We start from the raw sequence: 11,980 nt of genomic DNA on the forward strand, positions 1-11,980 counted from the left end.
ATAGTGATGTAGATATGTGGGGGCGTGTTAGAACGAGCCGTTTTAGGTAGGTGTGGCTGACTCTTAACTTTTATAAAGAATATCTCTTTGGATTTGAGACTTTAGTCTTTGCAACTTTACAGATCTTCTTTATGCACCAAGTGCTTGTAACACTCCAAAGAGAAAGGAAAAATTTAAGTCGCATCATATGACCCCTTTAAAATGTATAAAATATATAAAATTGTGTTACATTGTCTTGGCATTACGTTTCAGAAAACTGCTGTTGAGGGAGTGTCTGCAAAAATTTGACATCTTTCTCTCTTCTAACCTCTGTATTCAAGCTCCCAATATTTTTTCTCTTTTCAAAGTCTTAGTAATGCTGTCGTGGATTTTATCTTTTGCTATGGAATCAAGTGGGAACACAAAATTATATTTGTTGTAGTTTTAGTTCACCACTATAGCAGCTGAAAATTTACTTTACAGGCCATCCAAGATGTAGATGAGTTTGTTTTTCCACCAGAAAAGATTTGGAGAAATGTAGCATTACATCATTTGCTCACCAGTAGATCCTCTGCAGTGAATGGGTGCCGTCAGAATGAGAGTCCAAACAGCTGATAAAAACATCACAATTAACCACAAGTAATTCTTACGACTCCAGTCCATTAATAAATGTCTTGTGAAGCAAAAAACTGTTTGTAATAAACAAATCCTTCATTAAGAAATTTAAAGGGATTGTTCACCCAAAAATTTAAATTATTTCATTAACGACCCTCATATCGTTCCAAACCCATAAGACCTTCGTTCGTCTTTGGAACACAAATGAAGGTATTTTTAAATGAAATCCAAGAGCTTTCTGACCCTGCATAGACAGCAACTCAACTGGCATGTTCAAGGCCCAGAAAGGTAGAAAGGACATCATTATAACAGTCCATCAGTGGTTCAACCTTAATTTTATGAAGCTACAAGAAAGCAGTTTTACTTTTTATTACATTTTTGGGTGAACTATTCCTTTAAAGGCCTTTGACTGACACAAACAACGGACTCTAGAGCATTGAGCTGTTTGTATTTGCATTTGCACATTTTGCATGCAATGATTAAATATAGCTTTCCTTTGAAAATTGCAAATGACTTCTGAGAAACATTCAATCTGTTTTTTTTTGTTTTTTTTTCATAAATTAGAAGCACATAATTACCTACTGATAAACAAGAGTATGTCTGTGACTGGTTTGTTGACAGTTGTGTTGCCGACCCGTCCATAAATCGCAATACATTTGTTACATTTTATTGTTATGTTACTAGGGATGTAACGATTAACCATGAGCCGGTTGAAAATCGATTCAAATATGTGACGATTCAAATCGGTTGAGATGCTAAACAAATCGCGATTCATTTAGAGGTAGGAGTTTATATGAATGCATGTCTGAGGGGAACTTACTGTCTTTAGAAAAGTTTAGATGATATTTTTTATTTTCATCTTGCCTCTGTATAATGCATATTAAAGTTCATAAGTGCAGCGTTGCTTTGTTTACAGCGGAAAGCAAGGAAACGCTTTAAGCACCACCTGCTGACAGAGAGTGAATCTGCGTCTCATTCAGCTCGTCTGCTGTTTCTGTTTCATGCAGATATTTTTTTATGTATAGTTTCACAAAACTGAAGTCAGACCATTCTGTTTTTGCTTCAGATTTCGAAATTATACAATCTAATTTAGATTCAAATCTGCTCATGTTGCATGTATGCAGCATCTTTGTTTGGATCAGGATTAAAATGCAGTGGTTGCCTCTAATTTTAAATTGAAAGAGCACAGACAAAGCCTTATTTTGTTTATATGAAGAGATTCCTTTTATTTGTGTTGCTTATTTATTTGATTTGAGGCTTGTTTTAAAATTTCAATTTTTCAAGTTTTGTTATTTTTTGTTCAAGCAATAATAAAAGGAAACATTTAGTTTATAATTTGTCTTAAATCTCATTTTGTAAAAAAAAAAAAATATATATATATATATATAAATAATATTTATAACACTGTCGTCAAAGACGCCATTTGAAGCTAAACGCAGACGTTTAAACGGACAGACTATGGATGAAACCTGCTATGATTACCCTACTTTAAAGCATAAATTTGATTGAAAAAAAAGTTCTATATAATATTCATATAGGGGACATATTGTATTAGCCCTACAGTTGAAATACATGCATGAAATACTATTTAAACCTATAACATTTACCTATTTTATTTCACAATTCTGACTTTTTTTCTTGCAAATGCAAGTTTATATCTCCTAGTTCGGACTTTATAACTTTATTCAAGTCAACAATTGCGAGTTTGTCAATTCTGAGGAAAAAAAGCCAGAAGTGTGGGATTATAAACTAAAGAGAGAGAATGACGAGTTGATTTTTCTTACCATAATTGTGAGATATAATCTCGGAATTGCAAGAAAAAAGTCCAAATTTTGAAATGTAAATTCAAAATTAAATTTTTATTATTTTATTCCATGGCTTGAATAGACTGCTACGTTAAAACTGTCATTTTCTGCCACCAGATAGGCTCCGCCCACAAAAACCGTCATCACTGTTTGCAAACACTAAAATTGGTCTATACGTTACACACAATCAAGCAATAATCTAACACACACATCTGTTGTGTAAGAACACCTTCTTAGTAGTATAAGACTTCATGGGGATATACTACATTTAATTTGTTTTAACTTAAATACTTGGGAAGAATAGGTTAGTTTTGTCTGTACTTGTTTTTTGATCTTCACTTGACAGCACAAACAACTTGCAGCGATGTCTAGCAAACAGACATGTCGTGTCCTGACAAGTGATGCATGACGATGACCAAATGACTCACACGTGGCCACTACCCTCATGATTCATGTTTGTTATATGTGGTCGAGTTGGTTTGATTGGACCCTGTTTAGGAAGGAGTGCAGATGACACATTTGCTGTCCTCTTCAGATGTGATTTACACACGAGTCATAAGTGGCCTTGCGCACCCAGGCTGTTTATTACTTCGGATCCTGCTGCCTTGCAGAATTATGACACCGGTGTATACAAGGTTATGCCAAAGTGTCCTTGATTGTGTACCCTTTGGCCTAATGAGAACTGTGTAGCTGGATTATTTGGAAAACTATTTCCTCATGGCAACAAATTTCCATTCCATTTTGTGTCATTGAGTGATGGAGATGTTTTCCAGGAATGAAAACATGTTTACCGTCTGATGATTCTGAGCAAGTTTCCCGGTTTTTACTCTAGGTTCATCAGTGACGTCAAACTGCTTCACTTAGAATGCATTTGATCTCAGGGGTTGTAGGGGTGCGTGAAGTATCTTGAGTATGCCTGGTGCGTTTCATTATTTATGCACCCTTGATTATCTCCTTCTCTCTCATCAGTGCCAGCAGTTAGAACATATCTTTAGCTTCTAGGCAGCTGGTTGTTTAATGAATCCTTGAGGAGGTTCATAGAATGTACAATGCTGCTGAATCAAGCTCAACAGTAGGGAAGTAAAAATGGCAATTCAGAATCACAATTGCTAAAGTTTCCTAGCAATAACAAGTAAACTTTTCAAGACGGATGTTATATACTTACATAGAAGTCTGGAGAACTACACTACCCATAATCATGACGCAAAAGCCACCAGTCACAAAAGATGCTGGCCATTTATCAATATGCCTTCTTAAAGGGTTACTCCACCCCAAAATGTAAATTTTGTCATTAATCACTTACCCCCATGTCGTTCCAAACCCGTAAAAGCTTTGTTCGTCTTCGTAACACAATTTAAGATATTTTGGATGAAAACCGGGAGGCTTGTGACTGTCCCATTGACTGCCAAGTAAATAACACTGTCAAGGCCCAGAAAAGTATGAAAGACATTGTCAAAATAGTCCATCTGCCATCAGTGGTTCAATCTGAATTTTATGAAGCGACGAGAATACTTTTTGGACAACAGTTTAATTCCTAGAGTTCGGTCTTGCGCATATAAAAGTATTATTATATCGGACCATGCTCCTCTTATTCTTGACATGACCTTTCTGAATTTGCCTTACCCTAGGACAGGGGAAGGCAAGTTCGGTCCTAGAGAGCTGCAGTCCTGCAGAGTTCAGCTCCAACCCTGAAAACAAAACTCACCTGCCTATAGCCTTAGTAATCCTGAAGAAATTGATTAGCTTGTTCAGGTGTGTTTGATTAGGGTTGGAGCTGAACTTTGCAGGACTGCGGCTCTCTAGGACCGAACTTGCCTACCCCTGCCCTAGGAGGAACTGCCGTTTTAATACATCCCTCTTGGCAGATGAGAATTTTGTTTCCTTTACTGCTGACCAAATTTCATTTTTTCTAAGTGTCAATAAATCGGCCGAAGTTTCAGATTCAGATCAGGACCTGATGGTTTTCCATCAGAGTTCTATTAAAAAATTTCTGTTCAGCTTGCTCCTTTTTTGACATCTGTTTTTTTGGAGTCTTTTAAGTCTGGGACTGTTCCCCCAACATTAAATCAAGCGTGCATCTCTTTATTACTTAAAAAGGATAAAGATCCTTTGGATTGTGCGTCCTATAGGCCGATTTCTTTGCTCAACTGTGATGTTAAAATTTTAGCGAAGGTGCTTGCCTCAAGACTGGAAGAAGTCCTCCCCACCATCATCTCCCCTGATCAAACAGGGTTTATAAAGAATCGTCAATCATTTTTTAATATCCGCAGTTTACTTAATGTGGTATATTCTCAACATCAGGCCATTCCAGAATGTGTTATTTCTTTGGATGCAGAGAAGACGTTTGACAGGGTGGAGTGGGAGTACCTTTTTTTTAGCTTTGGAAAAATTTGGATTTGGCCCAGTCTTTCTCTCTTGGATTAAATTACTTTATAATTCTCCCTCTGCAGTAGTCCTGACCAATAGTCTGCACTCTAGGCCATTTAACTTGTACCGCGGAACTCGACAGGGCTGTCCGCTAAGCCCATTATTGTTCGCTCTAGCTATCAAGCCTTTAGCGATCGCTCTACGTGAGGGTCGGCAGATTACTGGAATTACCCGTGGGGAGGCCGAGCACAAGGTAACTCTATATGCAGACGATCTACTGCTTTTATCTCTAATCCACATACTTCTCTACCCGCAGCTCTGTCTTTGCTTAAGAATTTTGGTCGGTTTTCTGGTTACATGCTTAATCTGCACAAGAGGGAATTTTTACCTATTAACAAGGTAGATGCGCAATTACAGTACTCTAACATACCATTGAAAATAGTCAAATATAAGTTTTCTTATCTTGGGGTCTGTATCACTCGCCATCATAAGCATCTTTTTAAACATAATTTTGGCTTACTTCGTGAAAGGATTAAGAAAGATCTTTCTAAATGGTCCCCTTTAAAGATCTCTCTCATTGGGTACATTAATTCCGTTAAGATGGTGGTGCTCCCTAAATTTCTTTATCTTTTTCAATGTTTACCTTTATTTATTCCCCTTTCATTTTTTAAATCTTTGGACTCTGTTATTTCTACATTTATTTGGAATGGTAAGCCTAATTCCTCTCCGCGGGGGGACATTGAAGAGTTTTTCAGCCGACTAAATGTCCCCACTTTATCCTCTGATGTTCGGAACAGCTTAGAAGTGCCGATTTCTCAGTTGGAAGTGGCAGCTGCGATCTCTTCCCTACAATCTGGTAAATCCCCAGGACCTGATGGTTTTCCATCAGAGTTCTATAAAAAAAATTCTGTTCAGCTTGCTCCTTTTTTGACATCTGTTTTTTCAGAGTCTTTTAAGTTTGGGACTCTTCCCCCAACATTAAATCAAGCGTGCATCTCTTTATTACTTAAAAAGGATAAAGATCCTTTGGATTGTGGGTCCTATAGGCCCATTTCTTTGCTCAATTGTGATGTTAAAATTTTAGCGAAGGTGCTTGCCTCAAGACTGGAAGAAGTCCTCCCCACCATCATCTCCCCTGATCAAACAGGGTTTATAAAGAATCGTCAATCATTTTTTAATATCCGCCGTTTACTTAATGTGGTATATTCTCAGCATCAGGCCATTCCAGAATGTGTCGTTTCTTTGGATGCCGAGAAGGCGTTTGACAGGGTGGAGTGGGAGTACCTTTTTTTGGCTTTGGCCCAGTCTTTCTCTCTTGGATTAAATTACTTTATAATTCTCCCTCTGCAGTAGTCCTGACCAATAGTCTGCACTCTAGGCCGTTTAACTTGTACCGCGGAACTCGACAGGGCTGTCCGCTAAGCCCATTATTGTTTGCTCTAGCTATCGAGCCTTTAGCGATCGCTCTACGCGAGAGTCGGCAGATTACTGGAATTACCCGCGGGGAGGCCGAGCACAAGGTAACTCTATATGCAGACGATCTACTGCTTTTTATCTCTAATCCACATACCTCTCTACCTGCAGCTCTATCTTTGCTTAAGAATTTTGGTCGGTTTTCTGGTTACATGCTTAATCTGCACAAGAGTGAATTTTTACCTATTAACAAGGTAGATGCGCAATTACAGTACTCTAACATACCATTGAAACTAGTCAAAAATAAGTTCTCTTATCTTGGGGTCTGTATCACTCGCCATCATAAGCATCTTTTTAAACATAATTTTGGCTTACTTCGTGAAAGGATTAAGAAAGATCTTTCTAAATGGTCCCCTTTAAAGATCTCTCTCATTGGGTACATTAATTCCGTTAAGATGGTGGTGCTCCCTAAATTTCTTTATCTTTTTCAATGTTTACCTTTATTTATTCCCCTTTCATTTTTTAAATCTTTGGACTCTGTTATTTCTACATTTATTTGGAATGGTAAGCACCCCCGCCTGCGTAAAGCATACCTTCAGAGGTCTAGATGCAATGGCGGTATGTCCTTACCAAACTTTAAGTTTTACTACTGGGCAGCTAACATACGAAATATACTGTATTGGTGGCATTATCACATTTTTCCCAATAGACCATCCTGGGTGGACATGGAAATAAATGCTCACAAGCAAATTTCCCTTCCAGCTGTTCTTGCAACTAAATTACAGTTAATCTCTTACACTCCGGTTGATTGGCCAGTGGTGAAACACTCGTTGAGGATTTGGACCCAATTCAGGAAATCATTTGGTTTTCAGGATCCTTCTCTCCTTAGCCCTGTTGCCCATAATCACTTTTTTTTGCCTTCAATGCAGGACGGATCATTTAAGAGTTGGTCCGATAAGTGGATAAAATGTTTTTTGCTTCTACTAAATACTGAGCAAAGGGTCTGAATACTTAGGACCATGTGATATTTCAGTTTTTCTTTTTTAATAAATCTGCAAAAATGTCAACAATTCTGTGTTTTTCTGTCAATATGGGGTGCTGTGTGTACATTAATGAGGAAAAAAAATTAACTTAAATGATTTTAGCAAATGGCTGCAATATAACAAAGAGTGAAAAATGTAAGGGGGTCTGAAGGGTCTGAATACTTTCCGTACCCACTGTATGTGTAAGTCCTTGCTTTCTCCTCTTTGTTGGCACGTAGAGCAATACTATTAAAGTGGAAAGATCCCTTCCCACCCACCCATACTCAATGGATTAGAGATATGATGTCCTGTCTCTGCCTTGAAAAAATTAGGTATTCACTAAAAGGGTCAGAAAAACAATTTTTTAAGATGTGGCACCCTTTTATTGACTATGTTGATAAGTCTGTTTACTTTTTTCTCCTTTTCTTTTTGTAATGTATTTTATTTATTATTATTCCCCCCTTTTTTTCTCTCTCATGTGAGTGTATGTGCATGTATCTCTTTTTATATATGGTCGGAGGTTGATTTATGTTGGCATGTGTATATACAGTGGTGTGAAAGTGTTGGCCCCCTTCCTGATTTTTTTATTTTTTTGCATGTTTGTCACACTTAAAAAGATTCAGATCATCAACACATTTAAATATTAGTAAAAGATAACACAAGTGAACACAACATGCAGTTTTTAAATGAAGGTTTTTATTATTAAGGGAAAACAAAATCCAAAACTACATGGCCCTGTGTGAAGAAGTGTTTGTCAGCCCTGTCGATCCTCAAAAGCTAGACATCATGCCGAGATCCAAAGAAATTCAGAAACAAATGAGAAAGTAATTGAGCCCATTTCATTCACTGACGTTCTTCGATCGGCAGCTTCAAACCCGGAAGTGCATATACTTACTTTGCCGGCAACCTGCCAAAATAAAAGCCTGCTGATTTTAAGTTCGAAAATGATGAAAATTAAAAGAAGTAGTAGTAAATATTAACTTTTTATTTTTAATTTTACTATAAAGTAATTGTATTTGTATTTAATACTTCCCTTTAATTTTTAAATATAACAGTATTATCACACTTTATTATTTAGTTTATTAAAAAAAAATTTTTAACTAAATAAATAAAGTGCAATATTATTATCAATCTTATTAATTTATTTTTTAACAGTTATATTTAATGGGTAACAGTATATGCAGTGTGAGGACCAAAACAAATCTCCAGGTTCTCATATGAGAACCAGGCTGAAAAACTTATGTGCACCCCTGATTATAATCATTGATGCTGTCTGACTACACTGGATACGACACGACAAACTCCTGACATTAACTGATACCTCTTTATGATGAACTGACACAAAGTTCAAATGATTTACAAAGGTCGCTTTGTTGTGTCCAGTGTAGATGGACTTCAGGGCCATTCAAATGTCATGCCTAAAAATGCAGGAAAAAGCCAGCCGCGCAACTTTCTCCTCCTTTCCAAAGCACTCGGGAGCTTGCGCTTTTGTGGCTTATGCGGTGTAGACACGGTGTCTGTGTCAATGAAAACGATCAGTATAAATTTAACGATCAGTATACTAAACATCGCACATCCTGCAATATGACTATCGTGGATGCGGCATATCGCGATATCGATGCAGAAACGATATATTGTGCAGCCCTAATTTATATATTCAAATTAAAATCTTACATTGAATGTATTCATTAATTAAACATTTATTACTTTTTTTAATAATATTTATATATTATAATTAGGGTTGCAGAGTGGCGAAAAGTTTCCGGAAACTTTTCAGAATTTTTCAGAAATTTACTGGAAATATTTCACCCCTTTGCAACCCTAATTATAATACAGTGTAGTATAGTATATTATGGCATGTATCAAATATTCTAAACATATCTTTGAAACCTTGGTCAGTGCAAAAGTGGATATTCACTGTTGAGCTCTTACCGAAATCTGATTTGAATGTGTTGCTCAAATGCAAACGCATAGATGAGTAAAGCCAGAGTGAAATAAGTTTTAGTCTTGCAATCGGCCTTCAGTGACCTTCTTCCCCCTGCTGTGTGGGATCCTGGGGAAATGTCATGTCAGACTTCCTCTCGCCTGCTCAGATTGATATAAACGTGGGCCGCCTCTGACCTCCAGTGCTCTGTGCTCTCCATGCAGTTAAAACCAGCACACTTAGTCCTTTGTTCAGTCATTTTGAGCATGCTAACTCGATTCGCTGGAAAAATGATTCATTTACAGGCTCCGTGCCACAAGTTCACAGACAGGTTTTTGTTTTAAGAAGTTGTTAGTTCTCTGGATACACTTTTAAAAGGTGGAGGTAAATGACACATACAAAATGTATGGTCTATAATGACCCAATGACCATTTGCGTTTTACTCCCTAAGTGCACCAGCTGGTTATTTTGCTTTTACTTGACGCATTAGAGACGGCTCTCATCTGTCAGGTATGCATACTGAAACCTAGCGATTTGGATGCTGGGAAGGGCATTTAGGTACTTGTCGAGTACAAACAGCATTTCCCTGAAGTAATGAGCTATATAAAGAAAGTTATAGTTTTTTCTGCTCTTCGTCCTGTAAAGGATACAATTGAGAACTGTTTTAATGTTCACTTGTATTTGAGTCTCATTGCAGTCAGATAATACTGCCGGACATATTGTGGTTAACTTTTTTTAAAGGGATAGATCACCCAGAAATAAATAAATAATTCTGTCATTTACTCACCCTCAAGTTGTCTTCTGTTGAACACAAAATCAGATATTTTGAATAATGTTGGGAACCAAATAGGTAGCCATTGACCTCCGTAGTATGGATAAAAATACTGTGGTATTATAGTATAATTATATTATAGCTATAAAAAATTTTTTATATATTTTCAGATTGTATTATTATTATTTTGCTTTTGCTATTTTTATTAAATATTTCTATTTAGCTTTAATTTATTTGATTTCAGATTTAGTAATTTTTAAGGGGAAAAATCATCCAAATCAGTTTTTCCTTTAATAAATATATTCAAATTTATTTCAGCTGTGCTTAAATTACCAAAAAAGATTTTTAATAGTTTTAGTTTCCATTAACAGCACTGGTCCCAAAAGCATTTTATTGCTATCTCGTTCATTTTCAGTGAATCACCTGTATTAAAAGAACATGACACTGGAATGTTGGATGAATATATTTTTCAGGATAATCTAGTTTATAAAATATGTGGCCTGGCCTCATTGGTGTTAATTTCCGACTGGAACAATGAGAGCATCAGTTAGTGGTGTTTCTCAAGGCATGCATCAAGTATTACTCACACTTTAGCATCAGAGGTTTGTTTAAATCCCTAACCTTAAGCATTAAGCTTTGTTGTGTAACTCGTCCCTCACCGTTTGCTAAGGCTACAGCTATGATTACTGCTTGAAATTATACTGCTTATTGTTGAGAGAGGTGTGCTGTTATTTACCGAGTTTTACTTGTCTGGCAAAAAAATCTGTTTTGAATTTGTTAATTTATGATTCCTTAATGTTTTTATATATTATATATGCACAATATATATAAATATAATCTAAATATAACCAAAATCGTGATGATTTTTATTTTATAGCCACACTGATACATAATTACAAAAAATTGGTCAAATTGTGCCGCCCAATAAACAAGCAAACATGGACTTTTAAAAATTTTTTTTATGAATTTTAGATCACAGTTTTTATCAGAAATACAGTTGCAATACATATTTTCCCCCAAATTGCACAGCTCTAATATATATTAATATATGTATATTATACGGATGAGCTCTTGCTCTGGTGTATTGTAATGGGGATGGTGCTTTTTGCCTGTTCTTATTCTGCCTCTAGGCAAGCAAACATGGCCCGTCGTCCCGATTCTGCCACGTCCACTGCAGCACAGACACACTTTCCCTGACACAGACCTCTCTGGAGACTCGCTGTTTATTTATTAATTTCTGCTTTTTCTCTCTTTTTTTGCCTGCAACAATAAAGCCACCTTTCTCTGTACCTTTCTTACAATTTGAAACTTCCAGTCTAGATAAAAACCATTCAGGAAAGGACTGAATTATAGTAATATAGCCTATTTCAGTCATAAAAAGTTGATCAGATTAAGCACTTGGGACGTTAAGACCAAGGGCATTAAATCAGACTTGAAGCAAATTGAAATAATTCTCATTGTTAAGGCCTAAATGGAGCTTATTTCCAGTCTGACACGTTTATGTCCTATATACGAAAGATAAGGATTCCAGTGCCAGAAAAGTGTGCTTTCCTATAACATCAAGCTCAGTGCTTTTTATTTTAGCCGATCATGCAATGAAGGGTTGTGTGCAGCTTTAGTAACATTACATTTATTGCTGTCAGAGTTTTGGTATCTCTGTTAGGAAGGCTTTGGAAGCAGTTCAGACTAATTACTTTGGATCAGAGGTTATCAGATTAATGGGCAATAAATGACATGATCTGTTGTGCTGTGGTTTTCTTACAGAGGGAGATGAAGGAGCAGCTGGCGACTCTACAGGACAGTGAGAAGGGTCATACGGAGGCTTTGCAGCTACTGCAGAGACAGCTCACCGAAACCAAGGTACAATCCTGTCAGTGCATGTTATTCTGAAGAGAAAAATCACCAATTTAACCTGGTGCTCCGTAAAACACACAATTTTCCCGTGGGCTTCCATTAAGGGCCCAACCCTAGCCATATAATGATTGAAGTGAGTGCTGTTTGCTGCTGTCATTTTAAATAATGCTCCACTCCCTTGTAATCAGAATCATATTATGATATGTAATAGGTATAGTAGTCTTTATTG

General features: G+C 36.7%; 1 protein-coding gene across 1 annotated transcript in view; it reads left to right on the forward strand.

The window, feature by feature from the left end:
* The window catches only part of LOC107592894 (E3 ubiquitin-protein ligase TRIM62-like), a 56,475-nt gene that overhangs the window by 22,004 nt on the left and 22,491 nt on the right, over positions 1–11,980 (forward strand). The window contains exon 3 of the mRNA XM_016282469.1: positions 11,662–11,757. Coding sequence (XP_016137955.1) covers positions 11,662–11,757 — 96 coding nt within the window. The remainder of the gene's footprint in view (positions 1–11,661; positions 11,758–11,980) is intronic.

The sequence above is a fragment of the Sinocyclocheilus grahami genome, unplaced genomic scaffold (genome assembly GCF_001515645.1).
Source record: "Sinocyclocheilus grahami isolate Dianchi unplaced genomic scaffold, SAMN03320097.WGS_v1.1 scaffold160.1, whole genome shotgun sequence".
NCBI classification, from domain to species: domain Eukaryota; kingdom Metazoa; phylum Chordata; class Actinopteri; order Cypriniformes; family Cyprinidae; genus Sinocyclocheilus; species Sinocyclocheilus grahami.